The sequence below is a fragment of the Eriocheir sinensis genome, chromosome 70 (genome assembly GCF_024679095.1).
Source record: "Eriocheir sinensis breed Jianghai 21 chromosome 70, ASM2467909v1, whole genome shotgun sequence".
Taxonomy (NCBI): Eukaryota; Metazoa; Arthropoda; class Malacostraca; order Decapoda; family Varunidae; genus Eriocheir; species Eriocheir sinensis.
The window spans coordinates 1,794,379-1,816,146 of record NC_066578.1 but is presented as its reverse complement, the minus strand read 5'-3'; the positions used below and the strand labels follow the sequence as shown (position 1 = coordinate 1,816,146).

The 21,768-nt window shown below is 45.6% G+C and overlaps 1 protein-coding gene across 1 annotated transcript in view; it reads left to right on the top strand.

Moving 5' to 3' along the window:
• Positions 1 to 1,108: 1,108 nt before the first annotated feature.
• Positions 1,109 to 21,768, top strand: part of LOC126988672 (CD109 antigen-like) — a 45,481-nt gene continuing 24,821 nt past the window's right edge. The window contains 12 exon segments of the mRNA XM_050847027.1: positions 1,109 to 1,226; positions 4,603 to 4,733; positions 10,280 to 10,486; positions 11,456 to 11,683; positions 13,392 to 13,490; positions 16,806 to 16,912; positions 17,503 to 17,674; positions 18,241 to 18,441; positions 18,753 to 19,000; positions 19,398 to 19,537; positions 20,288 to 20,401; positions 21,061 to 21,284. Of these exon segments, the coding sequence (XP_050702984.1) occupies positions 1,109 to 1,226; positions 4,603 to 4,733; positions 10,280 to 10,486; positions 11,456 to 11,683; positions 13,392 to 13,490; positions 16,806 to 16,912; positions 17,503 to 17,674; positions 18,241 to 18,441; positions 18,753 to 19,000; positions 19,398 to 19,537; positions 20,288 to 20,401; positions 21,061 to 21,284 (1,989 nt within the window).

The following is a 21,768-nucleotide window of genomic DNA, read 5'->3' as shown; positions in this document are numbered from 1 at the left end:
CAAGTCTGTTACGTCTTCCTCTCCTTCTCTTTGTGCCGGCCATCCGTGAGTCCGTCTTCCTTGCTTTGTGTTGTTTGTTTGTGTGTTTGCTCGCTTGTGTAGTTGTTAGCTGTTTGGTTGGTTAATCAGTCTGTTAGTTAATTAGTTAGTGTGTGTGTGTGCATGGTTAATTATTTGTTTGTTTGTTTCTTTGTATATTTAATGTCAAGTGAAACGCGACGTCAGGTGAAAGTGAAACGCGACGTAAAAAAAATAAAAATAAAATAAAACTTGAATATCTCATTTTTGGTGTGTTTGTATGTTGGTGTATTGTGTGTTTGTGTACATGCTGGAATGATATCTGTCTACGTGCTTGGACTCCAATTCAAGGGTTGTATTTTTCAGTCTTTCTCCCACTGAGCTGCCTCTCGCTGTGAAAATAGAATAACATTTTAAATACTATGGAGTTAGCTCAGAGCGGTCCATCTACGAGCTCGTGGGTCAATATATGTGGTTCCCAAGCACTGATGTTACTAACTTGGTATATCCATTAAAAAAAAATAATCTTAAGACTATAGAGTATAGAAATAATGTTAAGTTCCTCGCGGGTGGTGCCTAAAAGTTTTGTATCCTGAAAAGAACGTAACTTACTTCTGACTTTGTTATGGGTATTAGTTCAAAGAAAGGAACACACACACACACACACACACACACACACACACACACACACACACACACACACACACACACACACACACACTCACACACACACACATTTTTTATCATTCACTTTTTATCATTTACATATCATCATTCATATCATTCACTTTTCATTATTCTCTATTTTTCATTCACTATTTGTCATTCATTTTTTATCATTCTCTATTTTTCATTCACTATTTGTCATTCACTTTTTATTATTCTCTATTTTTCATTCACTACTTGTCATTCACTTTTTATCATTCTCTATTTTTCATTCACTATTTGTCATTCACTTTTTATCATTTACATGGATTAGCTTATGTATGTAATGTCGTGTGTAGTTTATTAGTGTCTTTTTATTGCTCATTTTTTATCATTCAGGTTTTGTCATTCAACATACGCACCACAGCGCCTTGTCTCTCATCCCATGCTTCAGTACACACTCATACGCACAAATTATTCTTCCTCCTCACCCTCATCTTTGTGTTTCCAGGACCCCCGCGGCCGCACGATGCGTCGCTGGCCATCAATGCAGACCAGTCATGGTAAGTCCACCAGCGACTCTTCACGGCTCCTCTCCACCATTATCCTTCTGCTTTTCCTCCTCACTGTGACTGTTCTCTCTTCGTTTCTTTCTCTTCACTGTTTGTTCTCTCTCCGCTTCTTTCTCTTCACTGTTTGTTCTCTCTTCCCTTCTTTCTCTTCACTGTGTTCTCTCTTCGTGTCTTTCTCTTCACTGTGTTCTCTCTCCGCTTCTTTCTCTTCACTGTGTTCTCTCTCCACTTCCTCCTTACTGTGACTGTTCTCTCTACACTTCATTCCTTCCACTGTGATTATTTTCTCTCCACTTTCTTCTCCACCTCATTCTCCTACTCTGTCCTGTTCTTCCGGTAGTTAAAATGAATAAGGTATCGTGAAGTGTATAAAATGTTTTGAGGGCATTTCATAGATGTTAAGAGAGAGAGAGAGAGAGAGAGAGAGAGAGAGAGAAGCGATATACCAGCCATGGACCTTTTAGCTATAGTTAATTCGTATTTGATTCAGGGGACAGGTAGTTAATCAGGTTGGGTAATGGTCCCCTTTTCACCCCAACGAAGACTGGCCCTGTGTGTTATAGCTAAAAGTTAACTAAAATATTATAGTCTACCATACATTAAAATTTTCTTCTTCAATGTTCTACGGAGAGAAAACTTAAAATTTGAAATGCTAACTTAGATATCTTGCTGTATGGCGATCATATACTTGTAGTTTTCATTTCTCTCCCTGTTCCTGTTTTTCTTTAATTTCTTCGTCGTTTACCTTTTCTTCTTTTCTCCTTTCTTATCCATCAATCTTCTCTTTGTTTATTTATTTCCTTCATCGTTTTCCTTCTTTTCCTCCCTCCTCTCCATCCTTGTCCTTCATTTTCCTCCCTCCTCTCCATCCTTGTCCTTCATTTTCCTCCCTCCTCTCCATCCTTGTCCTTCATTTTCCTCCCTCCTCTCCATCCTTGTCCTTCATTTTCCTCCCTTCTCTCCATCCTTGTCCTTCATTTTCCTCCCTCCTCTCCATCCTTGTCCTTCATTTTCCTCCCTCCTCTCCATCCTTGTCCTTCATTTTCCTCCCTTCTCTCCATCCTTGTCCTTCATTTTCCTCCCTTCTCTCCATCCTTGTCCTTCATTTTCCTCCCTTCTCTCCATCCTCGTCCTTCATTTTCCTCCCTTCTCTCCATCCTTGTCCTTCATTTTCCTCCCTCCTCTCCATCCTTGTCCTTCATTTTCCTCCCTCCTCTCCATCCTTGTCCTTCATTTTCCTCCCTTCTCTCCATCCTTCTCCTTCATTTTCCTCCCTCCTCTCCATCCTTGTCCTTCATTTCCTCCTCCTCTCCATCCTTGTCCTTCATTTTCCTCCTTCTCTCCATCCTTGTCCTTCATTTTCCTCCTCCTCTCCATACTAGTCCTTCATTTTCCTCCCTTCTCTCCATCCTTGTCCTTCATTTTCCTCCCTTCTCTCCATCCTTGTCCTTCATTTTCCTCCCTTCTCTCCATCCTTGTCCTTCATTTTCCTCCCTCCTCTCCATCCTTGTCCTTCATTTTCCTCCCTCCTCTCCATCCTTGTCCTTCATTTTCCTCCCTTCTCTCCATCCTTGTCCTTCATTTACCTCCTTCTCTCCATCCTTGTCCTTCATTTTCCTCCTCTCTCCATCCTTGTCCTTCATTTTCCTCCTCCTCTCCATCCTTGTCCTTCATTTTCCTCCCTCTCTCCATCCTTGTCCTTCATTTTCCTCCTTCTCTCCATCCTTGTCCTTCATTTTCCTCCCACCTCTCCATTCTTGTCCTTCATTTCCTCCTCCTCCTCTCCATCCTTGTCCTTCATTTTCCTCCTTCTCTCCATCCTTGTCCTTCATTTTCCTCCCTCCTCTCCATCCTTGTCCTTCATTTTCCTCCCTCCTCTCCATCATTGTCCTTCAGAGCATCAATACCTTATTCTAATTCTTATTTCTCTTCCTGTTCCTGTTCTTTTATTCCTTTGTCGTTTACTTTTCCTTCTTTCTTGTCTTTCTATTACTTTTTCCTTTTCGTTCTTTGCCAGCACCTCATGGCTACCAGAGCACCAATGCCTTATTCTAATTCACACGTGGACGGTAACACGTGTGAAAATCTGAACGTCTGTCGCTGCATTGCTTAATTAATTTACATACTCTGTGATCTTGCTGCTGTAGGCATTAATAGTGTAGTACCCCATAGGAAAGATTTGTTGCAGGAGCTTCTTTGAATGATCTGATTTATTCTGATGTGTTTGCGTCACAAATATCACAAATTAGGAAAACGTGTCCTCCTCAAAGAAAATGCAATACCATCAATGTCTTAAAGGTTGACTTACGTATATAACATTTCCTTTCCCCATTAATGTAAGTATATAAGGACACTTTGGCAATAGTAATATGAAACTATATAAATATCACAGATTAAGAAAGCGTGTCCTCAAAGAAAACACAATACCGTAGATGTGTTAAAGGTCGACTTACATATATAACATTTCCTTCCCCCTTTAAAGTTAAGTATATAAGGACACTTTGACAATTATGAAACTATATAAATGAGCATACAAAACTATATATACTTCATCTATGTCATGGCAATATAAATCACTCACATACCGCTGCCTTACAAATACCACAAAAAGGAGAGCAACAACAACCACAAAAACAACTCACAACAGCAAAACAACACAACAGCACCAGTTCAACATCAGTATTTACACGTAACATCGACAGAAACAAAAGACAAATACCACAAAAATGAAAGCAACAACAACCACAAAAACAACTCACAACAGCAAAACAACACAACAGCACCAGTTCAACATCAGTATTCACACGTAACATCGACAGAAACGAAAAACAAATACCACAAAAAGGAGAGCAACAACAACCACAAACAAACAACTCACAACAACAAAACAACACAGCACGCACCAGTCTCCTACCAACCCGCAAAACCACAACAAACAGCAAAACAACACAACAGCACGTACCAGTCTCCTACCAACCCCAACATCACCCACAGTAATACCTAAAGAGCCTGTCCTTGTCCTTATGATAATTTGGAGCACGTATCAGCCATACTATATGCCAACGACTCGCAGGATAGCATGGCAGATATACCAGCGTTGCTACACAAGGAAACATTACCATTGTATAACATGAATAATCTACACAGAGGGTCGTAAGCGTTACATAACACGAACAAGTTAAATAAGAAGATATACAGAGGAGCGGAAGGATTATATAACACGAGGCTACAAGAGAGGCTACACAGACACCTTCAGCTATACATAACACGAACAAGCTATACATGAGAAGCCACACAGACACCACAAGCAATGTACAACGCCCACAAGCCACACGAGGGACTAACAATGGGCTTGGTTTCGCCGTAGGGGTGATCAACCTGAACTTCGACCTGCCCGAGTACCCGCTGGTGGGCCCGTGGACGCTGAGGGTGAAGGCCAGGACCCAGACGAACGACAAGATAATACAGGTGGAACACTACTTCAGGCCGCGGTTTGAGGTGAGTCAGAGAGAGAGAGAGATTGATAGATAGATAGATAGATAGATAGATAGAGAGAGAGAGAGAGAGAGAGAGAGAGAGAAAGAGAGAGAGAGAGAGAGAGAGAGAGAGAGAGAGAGAGAGAGAGAGAGAGAGAGAGAGAGAGAGAGAGAGAGAGAGAGAGAGAGAGAGAGAGAGAAGAGAAGAGAGAGAGAAGGGGAGAGAAAGGAAAGAAAAAAGAGAGAACAGAACAGAACAGATCAACAGGATACCAGAACAGAACAGGAAGGAGCCAGAAACCTTAAGAAAAAGGGACTGGCTAATGGATTCATATTATTAGTCATTCCCCTCACACCGCCCTCACCTGTCTTCCTCCTTTTCGTCAAACGTCCCCTGCACTCCATCACCCTCGCCGCCCATTCCTGGCATGCCTCCCACCATTGACATGCATTCCCAACAGCTTCCGTAACTGCCTCTATCTCCCTCTAACGCGTTCCTTCTCCCCGCCACGACCTTCCCTCAGCCATATAACAAAATCCCAGAATATTTAACATGCAAAAAAGCACTTTCTTCCTTTTTATATGGCATGAGGGGCCGGAAAAAGACCTAAATAGCAATAAAAATGCTCAGAACAGTCAATAACTCGTAAAAGGTAACCAGGGCGAGCCGGTTCGAACCCCCGAAGTGCCGCCGCATGACGTCAGGAGAGGCAGCCGTTTTTTAGCCCGCGCCACAACCCCCAAAGAGTGACCCTATAAGAAGCGAGGTAAAAGCTTAAGAGAAACTGTAATAACGTGGTAAAAATTCTCGAAATGTACGCCTCGGAGTGCCGGGAATGGAATCCGGGTCCTCAGAAAAGAAGTCCGAACGGCAAACGAACTGAATCACCAATGAGCCAAAAGGGCGCTGTGCCAGGTACCACTTCGGCGGCACTCACTGTGGGCTGTATTTTAAGACACCATCGCTTCTCCCATCGACTATTTCTAAAGGTCAAAGAGGGGATCAGTCGGGTTCTAATGAGTGTTTCTTTAGGTTCACGGTACAGAGGAAGGGTCAAACTACCACCAGGGTCATAAAACTACCCTTGGAAATGCCCACAACTCCTACAAAAGCCTTGCCAATTATGTGAACTTGGGCGACGAAATGTTTTAAAATACGACTCTCGAAGGTTGGGATTATAAGACACCATCGCTTCTCACATCGACTATTTCTAAAGGTCAAAGAGGGGATCAATCGGGTTTTCATGAGTGTTTTTTAAGGTTCACGGTACAGAGGAAGGGTCAAACTACCACCAGGGTCATAAAACTACCCCTGGAAAGGCCTACAGCTCCTACGAAAGCCATGTCAAATATGTGAACTTGGGCGACGAAATGTTTTAAAATACGACTCTCTCAGCCTGACGCCCCGACCCGCACTCTGGACACGAAGGGAAGATCATGCCCACACTCATAGTAGTTGGCACTTCTTTATTATAGCAAAGGAGACGGTTCAAGGGCAACATAAAGAGTGCAGAGAGAAAAAAAAGCCCGCTACTCACCGCTCCCATAATAGACAAAAGAGTAAAGAGAGGCCAAATGAGAGGTCAGTTTCGGGTGGAGAGGTGTCTTTATACTTGATAGGTTTATAGTAATCATCCCACAATGACCTGCCTCTCTTTTGGCCACTCTTTACGGTTTTCTTTTATAGGAGCAGCGATTAGCGGGCTTTTTTCTACACTTTCTTTTTGTTGTCCTTGAGTTCCTTTACTGTAAAAAAAAAGCATAAGGTGTTTTCCATCCCACGAGATTTTTCACCGCGTTGCTGCATTTTCTCTACAGTGTATAAACATCGTACGTTCCCCTTTTGTGTGTTGATTAAAAGCCTTTCCAGCAATAGCGAGTGTGGGCGGCGTCGCCTTTCCTTCATGTCCACGGTTGGGGCTGCACGGGGTTGCTAAAAATCCCGGCTTGTGTCACCGGGCGGGGTGTGAACCCGCGTCGTCCTGGACGCGGTGCCCTCACTCTATCCACTCAGCCACCGCCTACCCACTTATCTTTTGTTATATCAAAATAATCCACCTCTCATGATATCTTTCATTTTACCTACGAATAATCGATCTTTCTGTCATACCTTCAGTACATCAAAGATTTCTCTTCCTTTCATGCCTTCGTAACAGGTAAGAACAATTAATCCAACACTCCTTACATAATCGTCTCATTGTTGCCGCGCCACCTCAGAACCTTCCTTCTCGTCTGCTTCTGTTTGTTTTCTCCTCACTCCCTCCTCACTAGCTCCTTAGCCGTGGTATCTTTCCTACCCTTATTAGTCAGAAGTATTACTCATCACCTCCGAGCGATGCGTTAAGATGGCATGCGTGAGGCACTAATCACCCATGGCAAGGTGTGTGCTTCCCTCATTAGGGGCGTCGCCAGCCAGTGCCCCTTCCTCCTTTACCATACAGAGCAAGCCATTCCTTTTCTCCTCATCCTGCATGCAACTCTCTCCCTCCCCTCTTTATTCATCTGCTTTCACCTCATCCCTTCGTTATGCATTCTCCATACACTCCCTCCCCATCGCTATGCCTCCTACTCATCCTTGCCTTATTCATTCCTCATGCACCTTCTTCTATATGCTCTCCTTTTTCGTCTGCTTCCTATTCATCCCTTATTCATCATATTCACACACTACCCTCTCTATCCCCTTATTGCTATTCTTCATTATCCTATCTTCATATTCTCCCTTTATTATGATCTCCTTTTTAATCTGGTTCCTTGCTTATTCATTCTTTATTCACTTTATTCATTCCATTCATCATCATTTATTACTACTAAGCCCTTCTCTTCCTTTTTATTCTTCATTCATGCACTTCCATCATTATATACTATGCCTTTTCCTCTTCCTTCCTCATTCTAAGCTCCCTTCTCTTCCTTTTTTTTCTTCATTCTTCAAGCACTGCTCTCAATATGCCTTCATTATTTACTATGCGTTTTCCTCTTCCTTCCTCATTCTAAGCTTCCTTCTCTTCCTTTTTTTTCTTCATTCTTCAAGCACTGCTCTCAATATGCCTTCATTATTTCCTATGCGTTTTCCTCTTCCTTCTTCATTCATTCGTCATTCACTTCCTCCTATATGTTCCTCGTGTTACAATTCTTCCTTCTTCTCCTCCTTTCATTATTTTTTTCTTCCTTTGTGTCATATTCGTTATTATGCTTCCTTCTCTTCCTTCCTTCGTTCATTTTATTCATTCGCTTTCCTCTGTATGTTCATCTGTTTCCTCTTTCTTTCTTCCTTCATTCTTCAAACGTTTCATTCTCCATGTCTTCTCCTTATTAGTATATTTCCTCCTTCTTTTCTTTATTCATTCTTCTTGCATTCTCCTCTATATTACGCCTCTTTGCTTCCTCCTGCTCCTCCTTTCTTCATTCATTCTTCAAACGTTTCATTCTCCATGTCCTATCCTTATTACTCTACTTCCTCCTCCTTTCTATATTCATTCTTCTTGCATTCTCCTCTATATTAATCCTCTATGCTTCCTCCTGGTCTTTCTTTCTTCATTCATTATTCAAACGTTTCATTCTCCATGTCCTGTCCTTATCGCTATACTTCAATCTCCTTATCTTTATTCATTCTTCTTGCATTCTCCTCTATATTAATCCCCTATGCTTCCTCCTGCTCCTCCTTTCTTCATTCATTCTTCAAACGTTTCATTCTCCCTGTCCTGTCCTTATCACTTAACTTCCTCCTCCTTTTCTTTATTCATTCTTCTTGCATTCTCCTCTATATTACGCCTCTATGCTTCCTCCTACTCCTCCTTTCTTCATTCATTCTTCAAACGTTTCATTCTCCATGTCCTCTCCTCATCACTCTACTTCCTCCTCCTTTTCTTTATTCATTCTTATTGCATTCTCCTCTATATTACACCTCTATGCTTCCTCCTGGTCTTCCTTTCTTCATTCATTCTTCAAACGTTTCATTCTTCCTGTCCTTTCCTTATCACTAAACTTCCTCCTCCTTTCCTTTATTCATTATTCTTGCATTCTCCTCAACATTAAACACCTAAGCTTCCTCCTCCACTGACTTTCTTCATACATTCTTCAAACGTTTCATTCTCCATGTCCTCTCCTCATCACTCTACTTCCTCCTCCTTTTCTTTATTCATTCTTCTTGCATTCTCCTCTATATTACACCTCTATGCTTCCTCCTGCTCTTCCTTTCTTCATTCATTCTTCAAACGTTTCATTCTCCATGCCCTTTCCTTATCACTAAACTTCCTCCTCCTTTCTCTATTCATTCTTCTTGCATTCTCCTCTATATTACGCCTCTATGCTTCCTCCTGGTCTTCCTTTCTTCATTCATTCTTCAAACGTTTCATTCTCCCTGTACTCTCTTTATTACTATGCTTCCTCCTTCTTTTCTTTATTCATTCTTCTTGCATTCTCCTCTATATTACGCCTCTATGCTTCCTCCTGGTCTTCCTGTCTTCATTCATTCTTCAAACGTTTCATTCTTCCTGTCCTTTCCTTATCGCTATACTTCAATCTCCTTTTCTTTATTCATTCTTCTTGCATTCTCCTCTATATTAATCCTCTATGCCTCCTCCTGGTCTTTCTTTCTTCATTCATTCTTCAAACGTTTCATTCTCCATGTACTTTCCTTATCGCTATACTTCCTCCTCCTTTCTGTATTCATTCTTCTTGCATTCTCCTCTATATTAATCCCCTATGCTTCCTCCTCTTCCTTCCTTCATTCTTCATACATTCATCTCTACATGGCGCTCTCATTGCTCTTCTTTCTCTTATTCCCTTTTTTTATTCATTTTTCATACACTTTCCTCTATCTACCCTCCACATAATGGCTCCTCTTCACCCTTACTTCATTCATTCTTCATATACATCCTTCGTGCCGTCCATATTGTTCTTCTTCCTCCTTTTTTCCTCTTTTAACTTCAGCCTCAATATCCTTCGCACTGTCCCATCACTGCGTCCTCCCAACCCAGGTATTCATGCGGCTTCATTGTCCTATCTTCATTATTCATCGTGTATTACCCTCCCAATGTCCTCCGCGTTAATCATCTTCCTCCTCTTTCTCCTATCTCAAACCTCAACATTCTTCAGACTGTCCCTTCACTGACTCCTCTCAACCCAGGTATTCGTGTGGCTTCATTGTCCTTTCTTCATTATTCATTTGTTTCATCATGCATTACCCTCCCAATGTCCTCCTTGTTGATGTTCTTCCTCCTCTGTCTCCTATCTCAAACCTCAATATTCTTCAGACTGTCCCGTCACTGACACCTCTCAAACCAGGTATTCGTGTTGCTTAATTGTCCTTTCTTCATTATTCATTTGTTTCATCATGCATTACCCTCCCAATGTCCTCCTTGTTGATGTTCTTCCTCCTCTGTCTCCTATCTCAAGCCTCAATATCCTTCGCACCGTCCCTTCACTGCCTCCTCCCACCCCAGGTATTCGTGTGGCTTCATTGTCCTATCTTCATTATTCATCATTCATTACCCTCCCTATGCCCTCCAAGTTGATGTTCTTCCTCCTCTTTCGCCTATCTCAAGCCTCAACATTCTTCTCTCCCCCCAGGTCTTCGTGCGACTGCCTCCCACCCTGAAGACATCCGACGAGGTGGTGGAGGGCGTCGTGGTTGCCAACATGACCAACTGGAGGGACGTCTTCGGGAACCTGACCCTCAAGCTGCAGTATGCGCCGGCTGGACACCACACACCCCACCCGCCTTACCTCAACTTGGCAGATAACTTCACGGACGTCCACGAAGAGTTCATCATGCCCGTATGTACACTTGTGGGGCTGAGGACTGTATTTTAAGACACCATCGCTTCTCACATCGACTATTTCTAAAGGTCAAAGAGGGGATCAATCGGGTCTTTATGAGTGTTTTTTAAGGTTCATGGCACAGAAGAAGGGTCAAACTACCACCAGGGTCATAAAACTACCCCTGGAAAGGCCTACAGCTCCTACGAAAGCCATGTCAAATATGTGAACTTGGGCGACGAAATGTTTTAAAATATGACCCTGAGAGCCTTGTGTGTTGCTCCGAGAGAGCTAAACCAGGTAGCTTCATCATCTCAAGCCTACGTAAAGTGACATCAGGATTTATCGAAGGGGGAGGAAAAAGAACCAAAACTAATGTCAATACGTAAAAATAGAAGTGAAAATAGTTTAGGGAATAGTTTGGGGCTTGTATAGATAAAAGTACAAAGAGTAGAGAGCAACTATTATAGATATTGACTACGGTTTCTTAATCTGCCTCTCTGTTGGTCTACTTACTGGCGTCACGCGTAAGTAGACACACATTTTGACCCAGCATCCCACCCTCATGAAGCTACCCGGTCCCTCTCTTTGTATCTTGATTTGTTGTGTATGTGCAATAGCGATGTAACAGGTAACAACACTCATGGTCACACTAATGGTCACACTAATGGGCACACTTTCCATCCCTGTTTGACCTCTTCTTCTAGTCGTTTCTTCTGTTTGATTTTGCAGGAACAGAGACTGGTGGACTTTTTTTTATTTATTTATTCTCCTTTGAACTGTTTTCTTTACCGTAAAAATAAATAACTTATGGTCACACTGATAGTCACACTAATGGTCACACTGCTGGTCACACTAATGGTCACACTGCTGGTCAAACTAATGGTCACACTGCTGGTCACACTGCTGGTCACACTAATGGTCATACTGCTGGTCACACTAATGGTCACACTAATGGTCACACTAATGGTCACACTTCCTCTACAGTTCCGCGGCTTCCACCCCTTCGCGCTCCCACTCTCCAAGGTGACGGAGCGGCTGGGGGGCAACATACGAGGAGCGACGGTACGGGTGTGGGCGGCCGTGGGAGACGCCTTCGGGTGGCAGGTGCAGACGGGCTGGGCGCTGGCGAGGGTTGTGGAGGAGCAGGTGAAGGTGGCGTTCCTCGGTGACCAGCCTCTCATCTTCCACCCAGGCATGCCCGTCACTGTGAATGTAAGTATGCCACAGGGGGAGGAAGGGGGAGAGGGGAGGATGGGGGTAGGAGGAAGGGGTATGTCATTAAGGGAGGGGGGAGGGGGAGAAGGGAGAGGGAGGATGGGGTAGGAGGAAGGGGGTAAGTCATGAAGGGAGGGCGGAGGGGGGAGAAGGGAGAGGGGAGGATGGGGGGTAGGAGGAAGGGGAGGGCGGGGAGGGAGAGGGGAGAGGGAGGATGGGGGTAGGAGGAAGGGTAGGTCATTAAGGGAGGAGGGAGGGGAGAAGGGAGAGGGAGGATGGGGGTAGGAGGAGGGTAGGTCATTAAGGGAGGGCAGGGGGGAGAAGGGGAGAGGGAGGATGGGGGGGGAGGAGGGTAGTCTAAGGGAGGGAGGAGGGGGAGGGAGAAGGGGAGAGGGGGTAGAAGGAAGGGGTAGGTCATTAAGGGAGGGCGGGGAGGGGGGAGAAGGGGAGAGGGGAGGATGGGGGGTAGGAGGAAGGGGTAGGTCATTCAGGGAGGGCGGGGAGGGGGGAGAAGGGGAGAGGGGAGGATGGGGGGTAGGAGGAAGGGTAGGTCATTAAGGGAGGGAGGGGGAGAAGAGGGAGAGGGAGGATGGGGGGTAGGGAGGAAGGGAGGTCATTAAGGAGGGCAGGGAGGGGGAGAGGGAGGATGGGGGTAGGAGGGTAGGTCATTAAGGGGAGGGGGAGAAGGGAGAGGGAGGATGGGGGTAGGAGGAGGGGTAGGTCATTAAGGGAGGGCGGGAGGGGAGAAGGAGAGGGAGGATGGGGTAGGAGGAAGGGAGGTAGGTCATTAAGGGAGGGCAGGGAGGGAGAAGGGAGAGGGAGGATGGGGGTGGGAGGAGGGTAGGTCATTAAGGAGGGCGGGGAGGGGGAGAAGGGAGAGGGAGGATGGGGGTAGGAGGAGGGTAGGTCATTAAGGGAGGGGAGGGAGGAGAAGGGAGAGGAGGATGGGGGGTAGAAGGAAGGGGTAGGTCATTAAGGGAGGGCGGGGAGGGGGGAGAAGGGGAGAGGGGAGGATGGGGGGTAGGAGGAAGGGGTAGGTCATGAAGGAGGGCAGGGAGGAGAGGGAGAGGGAGGATGGGGGGTAGGAGGAAGGGGTAGGTCATTAAGGGAGGGCGGGGAGGGGGGAGAAGGGGAGAGGGGAGGATGGGGGGTAGGAGGAAGGGGTAGGTCATTAAGGGAGGGCGGGGAGGGGGGAGAAGGGGAGAGGGGAGGATGGGGGGTAGGAGGAGGGGGTAGGTCATGAAGGGAGAGCGACGCGTGGAGTCACATTATAACTTCAAACATTTGCTCAGTGTCTGGTTAGTGTGTGAAAAGGCAGCTTCCCCGAGTATAAGGAAAGACATTAACCCCTTGACTGAGGATTTCCTACAAGAGGACATCACCAAGCTACAGGAATGGAACAAAAAGTGGCTGCTACAATTCAATGAAGAAAAATGTTAAGTCATGCACACCAATACCACATGGGAAACACTCCACTATCCACCACAGAGGCAGAGAAAGACCTGGGACAATATGTTATACCAGGCGAGCATCAAAAGCCAAATCCGTGCCAATCGCAGCAGACGGGTTAATTAAAAGCACTATACTTCCTCACAAAATAATTATTGACCTTTCTTCTTGCATCTTATTCTTTTTTTCTTTTGTTGGAGCAGCGTCTAGTGGGTTTTATTGCTGTTTTTTTTTTACCTGAGTGTTTGTGTTGCAGGTGTTTGCCACGTACCAGGATGACCACCCATTGCCCGAGGACTTGCTTCTGGACAGCCGCATTACCGTCACCATCGCCATCGCGGGAGGCAAGAGTCAGGTGGGGAATTAGCTTCTTCGTGTGTGTGTGTGTGTGTGTGTGTGTGTGTGTGTGTGTGTGTGTGAGTCTTTCCTCTATTAACTTCAGCCTCAACATCCTTTGCACCGTCCCTTCAGCGCCTCCTCCCATGCACCCCAGGTATTCGTGCGGCTTCATTGTCCTTTCTTAATCATTCTTCAAGCACTACCCTTCTCCATGTTCTCCTCTTTGCTCTTCTTTCTCTCTCTTCCACGTAACGTACGCCAGTTCAACACAGTCATTGTCAGCGCCTAAACACCCTACGCCCCTGTCCACCCAGCAGTGAATGGGTGCCAGGTATTAATCGGGGGTTGTGTCCTGTCTCCTATGATCTGTTCCCTTCTCCTATAATTCCTTCCCCTTCTGTCTCTCTCCGGCATATGACCACAGATGTTGCGCCGACTGAACGAAACTTTCCAACTTTCCAGCCCCTAAACTAAACTATATTCTCCACAATGATCCGTTTTATCCACTCAGTACCAGAGGCTCAAGAGAATGCCCGTGTGGTTTACTAAAGTTTCTTCCTTTCTGCATCTACGCCAAACACTATACATGTAATTTTCGTGGTATTTTGAGTTTCGTTTCGGAGCTTACTAACTTGCGGGTCACTTTCACGGTTCGCCATGATGGGTTAGTAAGCCTCCAAACCAATACCAAAGACTTCGAAAATTCCTTGTGTAGTGTTTCGTGTTCGTGTTTAAGAAATTTGAGGAAACTATACTCGGGAAATCTCTTGTGTATCTGGTGCTGCATCGAAAACCTAACCATTGTGGAGTATAAAAGATTGAATAGGCTAAAGGTTGGGGCGGTTACAAAGCCATTCATTGTTTGTACTGAGTTGTTTCCGCTTAACCCCTTGAATGTGGATTTCCTACCATTAGACCTCACCAAGCCACAGGAATGCAACAAAAACTGGCTGCTACAGTTCAATGAAGAAAAATGTAAAGTCCTGCACCTTGGGAGGGGATATCCAGCACACCAATACCACATGGGAAACACTCCACTATCCACCACAGAGGCAGAGAAAGACCTGGGAGTGTATGTTACCAGGCTACCAGTGAAGGGATATCCAGCATACCAATACCACATGGGAAACACTCCACTACCCACCACAGAGGCAGAGAAAGACCTGGGAGTGTATGTTACCAGGCTACCAGTGAAAGCCAAATCCGTGACAATCGCAGCAGACGGTTTAAGGCTTGTTGTGCAAATGTTCAATCGTGCATGAGATCTGATCTATTCATGGAGGAACAAAAGGTCACATTCTTTTGTTCTGTTATTGCTTTTTCATTATTGGTACCGAGTTATTTTTGCTTCGTTTGTCGTGTAATGATTCAATTGTGTGTCGTGGGTTCTGATCTCTTTATCTCTTTATTTATTTATCTTGTTTATTTTGTGTACGCTTTGCTTCAAGGAGTTCGAGGCATTTCCAGAGGTAGCTTTATGATCCTGGTGGTAATTTGACTCATCTTCTGCACCATGAACGCGTAAAAAACACTGATTATAACCCCCATAGACCTCGTTTTCGGCCTTTGGAAGTAGCTGATGTGAGAGTTGAAGGCTCTTGAGAATGCCAACAAGAGTAACCAAATCCGTTAGAGAAGCTGAGATGTTGCCAAGTCTGTCAACGTGTGAGTGATTCTTGACATCTTCGCGGAGGCCTTTTAGAATCTGCGAAGTTTGCAATATTCATGAAGCCTTCTAGTTTGAGTTCCTAACAAGTATTTAGAGTCAGCAATTAGTCGATTTTCAGATAGATATAGATTGATAGATAGACAGACAGATAGAGATACAGGAAAGACAGATAAATGGATGTGTGATTCATGACAGCTTCGTGGAGGCCTTTTAGAATCCGCGAAGTTTGCAATATTCATGAAGCCTTCTAGTCTGAGTTCCTAACAAGTAGAATCAGCAATTAGTCGATTTTCAGACAGATATAGATAGATAGATAGACAGAGATGGCGCCACTGTAAACACTTGCCTGCGCCATGACGGGCTGGGAACGACTACCATCCAGGCCCCTTAAGCAAGTCTACCGGCGCAATAGGCGTAGACGTAAAAGAAAGAAAAAAAAAGACATACAGAGAGACAGATAAATTGATAGAGATAATCCAGTCTTATAAAATTTCGTGCATAAGCTTAATATATTAGTGATGCAAAATTATCGTTAAGGGGGGCTGAGGTCATTCGTCATGGTCTGATCACGCGCTGGACTCAGGTGACGGATCTTTGGGAACGCCTGGAACCTCACCACCCCTACACCTCCCGGGAGGCGATACACAACCCCCGATTGACACCCGGCACCCATTCAATGCTGGGTGGACAGGGGCACGGATTAAAGCACCTGGAATCGAACCCGGGACCTCTTGGCTGTGAGGCGAACCTGCTAACCATTGCACCGTGTTTATTTATTTCTTTTTATTTTTCATTTATTTGTTTATTTTGTGCGTGTATGGTAGAGTCAGCACAACACATAAGGAATGCATCGTCTATATAATTGCCATTTCTGTCGGGTCAGGAGGCGTCTGGTGTCATATAGTACTTTCAGCCGCTTCTAAAATAATGGTTTAGTGTATATTTCCGCCTCGCTGGGGGTTTCAAGCACCAAACTTGTTTTAGTATGAAGCAGAGAGACCCCAAACTTTCCTCTCGAATCATTGAGACACGAGAGTTTTCGAAGACTTTTTAAAGAATGCGTGTCGGCACTGAAGAGGCTGAGCGAGTGAAAGGGATGATGTCCGACTATAGTTCACCGTTTGTCCCTTCATGCTTTTGCTTCATCTCTTTAACATTGGCTGCTCCGGGAACCTTATTCAACATTGGCTGCTCCGGGAACCTTATACAACATTGGCTGCTCCGGGAACCTTATACAACATTGGCTGCTCCGGGAACCTTATACAACATTGGCTGCTCCGGGAACCTTATTCAACATTGGCTGCTCCGGGAACCTTATACATACCAGGCTATTCGTTTTACTCCAGCAGCCTCGAAGTTTTTAATTATTGCAACAGCCACTATTACCATTACTACTGCTGCTACTACTGCTATCTTCACCGCTATTATTACCGCTGATGTTAACCTAATGCTACTACTTATAACTATACTCCTGTTGTTCCTGCCATGTTGCTGATATTACTGATAAGATGGATGCTGCTGACGAATATCCACAACTCTATACTTCTGTCAGATTGTTGTTGCTGTTGTTGTCTGTGGTCTCCTTCCTTTGAAAAAATATATATACAACGTTCATGGTGGTGGTGATGGTGGTGTCTCCTCATTGCTGTCACTCCCCTGCAGGTGGAGTCGCTGGTGCTGGGCGGGGCCGAGCTCGCCGAGGGGCAGGGCGTCGGTCAGGTGAAGTTCGACATACCGGTGAACGCCCTCAGCTTCAAGGTGGACGCCAGGTAAGGCTGGTGGTGGTGGTGCTGACGGGGGAGGGGGGGTACTCACTGATACTTCAGGCACTTCTGGTATTATAGTTGCTACTGCTACTACTACTACTACTACTACTACTACTACTACTACCACTACCACTACCACTACTATTACCACAACTACTACTACTACTACTACCACTACCACTACCACTACCACTACTATTACCACAACTACTACTACTACTACTACTACTACTACTACTACTACTACTACTACTACTACCACTACCACTACTATTACCACTACTACTACTACTACTACTACTACTACTACTACTACTACTACTACTACTACCACAACTACTACTACTACTACTACTACTACTACTACTACTACTACTACTACTACTACTACTACTACTACTACTACCACCACCACCACTATTACTACCACCACCACCACCACCACTACTACTACTACCACCACCACCACTACTACTACCACCACCACCACTATTACTACCACCACCACCACCACTACTACTACTACTACTACTACTACTACTACTACTACTACTACTACTACTACTACTACTGTTGCCCCCTCGTCCCCGCAGCCTGGTGACGGGCAGCGGCCTCTCAGCCTCGGCGACCCTGGTGGCCCAGAAGCAGCACTCTCCCCGGGACCGCCACCTCCAGGTCGAGACGTCCACCCCAGACTCCAACCCGGGGGAGTTCATCACACTGCACGTCAGAAACAACTTCTACATGGAACACTTCAACTATGTGGTGAGTGTGTGTGTGTGTGTGTGTGTGTGTGTGTGTGTGTGTGTGTGAATCATTGTTGCCAAGAAAAATCGTTTGGTAATAGATAAAACCTTCAGGAGTGAGTGAGTGAGTGAGTGAGTGAATCATTCAGTGGTTGGGAGGCATGAGTTGGTAATGGCTGTACCCTTGAAACTCATTATGCCCTTTTGAATATCTGAACCATTACACAACAACACTCGAAGCAACACGTATACTAATATATCTACTTCATTTTTTTCCCCCCTTATCCTTCACCCGTTCCTGCCAACCTTCTTTCCGTTCCTTCGCCCTCCTCAACCCTGCCCTTCATCCTTCCCTCCCCTGCATACCTTACACCCACTTTGTCTCCTCATCCTTCTTTCCTTTCCTTCGCCTTCCCCAACCCTCCTTTTCACCCTTCACTTCATTTGTCATCCTTCTTTCCTTTCCCTCGCCTTCCCTCAACCCTGCCCTTCACCCTTTGTCTCCCTGCTATAATCTTATCCCCACTTTCCTTTCCTTCGCTTCCCCAACCCTCCCTGCCTCCTTCTACCTCCCACAACGTCCAGGTCATGTCTGAGGGCGCCGTGGTGTACAGTGGCCGTGAGCCGGTCGGTGATCTCACGCCTCCCACCGTCACCACTTTCTCGCTGCCTGCCTCCGCCGAGATGGCCCCGGTCGCGCGTATCCTGGTGTGGACGGTGACTCAGGACGGCCAGATGGTCTCACATGCTCTCGCCGTCCCCGTCAACCCACTGGGGCGCCACGAGGTAAAGAGGGATGGCTTGGGATGGAGGTTATGCAGCAGGGTGAGGGACGAGCATGTGGCTGTACAGGGCAATCATATGTTTGGATATAATAGATAAGTCTTATTTGAACAACCTTTTTCCTGCTCACTGCGTTCCAATTTCCTGCAACCCCTTTAGTAAACCTTCGCCTATAGGTATGCCAACGCTCTCTATGATCAAAGCTCTTGCACTACATCCAGTAAACCTTCGCCTACACTATGTTCTTATCTCACGTGACCCCTTCAGTAAACCTTCGCCTACAGGTATGCCCCCAACCTTACCTTTAATTACAGGTGGGCATCAGGTGGAACGAGCACAAGGACCACTCCGGCGGCTCCGTGGAGATGAAGATGCTGGGGGAGGGCGGCGCCTTCTTCGCTGTCTCGTCCATGTGGGAGGAGACGCACCTCATGGACGCCGGGCACGAGCTGGACCCGGCGCGCATCCTCACCGAGATGATGCGGCTGGACCAGATGACGGACGCGCTGAGGCTGCGGCGGACCAACACCTCGGTGCCCCACGTCCGCCGGGCCTCCACGCGGTGTGTTGTGTGTGTGTGTGTGGGTGTGTGGTGGGTAGGGGGGGGAGGAGTGTGTGTGTGTGTGTGTGTGTGTGTGGGTGTGTGGTGGGTGGGTGGGGGAGGAGTATGTGTGTGTGTGTGTGTGTGAGAGAGAGAGAGAGAGAGAGAGAGAGAAATTACCAAGACAGACACTGAGAAAGAAAATGCAATACAGAAAGAGGCTTAAAAGGGACAAAAGTGAACGAGTTATGTGAAGGGAATAAAACTACAAAAAGAATGGATTAAATGGAGAATGGATAAAGGAATAAAATGGATAAGAGAAAATGGATGAAAGAAAACGACAATGAAGAAAGGGAGACTACAATAAGATGGAGAGACGCACAACTGTATCCCTCACGTATAATTTCTTCCCCGCCAGATCACGTGACGGGGCCGGGGCGTGGGTGCACTTCTTCCCCACCTCCATCGCCGGCCCGGACGCGCCCACGACGTTCAATTTCACGGACATGTTGGTGCTGACGGACGCCGACCTCTTCTACCACCCACACCACGCGTCAGGTGAGGATCTTTAACCCGTCCGCTGCGATTGGCACGGATTTAGGCTTTACTGGTAGCTTGGAATTTCAGTGTGAAGTTAAAAGCAATAGGTCAGGTTAGGTTAGGGTTAGGTGAAGGAGGGTTGAAGCAAATGATAAACACATGGCTAATAATTTATGGCTTCGGTGTGAAGTTAAAAGCAATAGGTTAGGTTAGGTTAGGTTATGTTAGGTCAGGTGAGGGAGGGTTGAAGCAAATGAAAAATACATGGCTAATAATTTATGGCTTCGGTGTGAAGTTAAAAGTAATAGGTTAGGTTAGGTTAGGTTAGGTGAGGGAGGGTTGAAGGAAATGAAAAATACATGGCTAATAATTTATGGCTTCGGTGTGAAGTTAAAAGCAATAGGTTAGGTTAGGTTAGGTGAGGGAGGGTTGAAGGAAATGAAAAATACATGGCTAATAATTTATGGTTTCGGTGTGAAGTTAAAAGCAATAGGTTAGGTTAGGTTAGGTTAGGTTAGGTTAGGTTAGGTCAGGTGAAGGAGGGTTGAAGCAAATGATAAGCACATGGTTAATAATTTATGGCTTCGGTGTGAAGTTAAAAGCAATACGTTAGGTTAGGTTAGGTTAGGTTAGGTTAGGTTCGGTTCGGTTCAGAACATCACCACTACAACCACCATCTGCTCACTCCCTTGTAATCTTGTAACCCTATATATGTTTTTCGGTGCCTAGTTCGGGGCGGTTCTCTACTTTTTACTTGCACCTCCACAGAAACGCCAGATTGCAGTCCAGGTCAACTGAAGTGCCTGACGGGGGGCTGCTACCCAATGGCCGAGCGATGCAACGGGAAGTTTGCCTGCTCAGACCACTCCGACGAGTCAGGATGTGAGTACTTTTGTATTGTGGGCCTTAAACAAACCACTTTTTTCTCCCTTTTCTTCTCCGGCCCTTACTGTTTTCTATCATTTTGGGATTCTGTATTGTGGACCTTAATTAAACAAACCACTTTTTTCTTTTCCCTTTTCTTCTTCCTTTACTGTTTTTTTTATCATTTTGGGATTTTGTATTGTGGACTTTAAACAAACTTCACTTTTTTCCTCTCCCTTTTCTTCTCCCTTTACTGTTTTTATTATTTTGTGAGTTTGTATTGTGGACCTTAATTAAACAAACCACTTTTTTCTTTTCCCTTTTCTTCTCCCTTTACTGTTTTTATCATTTTGGGATTTTGTATTGTGGACCTTAAACAAACCTCACTTTTTTTTCCTTTTTCTTCTCCCTTTACTGTTTTTATTATTTTTGGATTTTGTATTGTGGATCTTAAACATAAACTTCACACAAATCATAAGTGTTCGGCGCCGACTCACTCCAGTGGTTGCGTTATAGTTTCCTCTTCAAGATCTTAACATCCTATTTTTCAACCGTTTTCATCGTTAAGTGGTTCTTTTTCAGACATTTTTTTTCTTACATTATAATCACAGTAGTCGCGGCGCCATGACCACATACCCAGCCAATCAGTCATTCCTTTCTCTCCCTCCGCCCCTCAGGCCCCATCGATATAGACCCCCTGAAGACCTTCCGCCTGTACCGCATCAGTCGCCTGCATCGCTTCTACGACCCCGACGACGGCGACTGGGCGTGGCGGGACGTGCGGGGCCTCGGCACCGAGATCCAGGTGTTCCCCATCCCCAAGCGGCCGCAGAACTGGGTCCTGTCCATGTTTGCTGTGGGGAAGGAGCTCGGTCTGGGCCTGCTGCAGGAGAAGATACAGGTGTGTGTGTGTGTGTGTGTGTGTGGAGGCAGCTCTAGAGACGGGGAAGCCAGAGACGGTGAGAAGCTATAGTCTTCCAAATAATGTCGAGGTCGGTCTGGCGTAGGCTCCCGCGAGTCCTTTCCTCCCCTCTGCTCTGCCACACAGTCCCAACACCTATCTCTTCCTCTCATATGTAAGCTATAGGTAACATATGAGAGGAAAAAATAGGTGTTGGACTGTGTGGCAGAGCAGAGGGGAGAAATGGACCCGCTGGAGCCAACGCCAAAACGGACTCGACAATTTGATTCCACTATAGTGTCACAAAGAATACAAGTCTCCTTAACACTTTGAAGACGTGAAATCCAAGCTCATTATTTGTAGAGCTGCATTCGGAGTTCACAGTCAGAAACCCAACATGGTTAATCCTGAAACTGAGGGTAAAGTCGCAGTTAAATTAAAATATGCACCGACACTCAATATGAACTATTCGAGGCTTCACTCT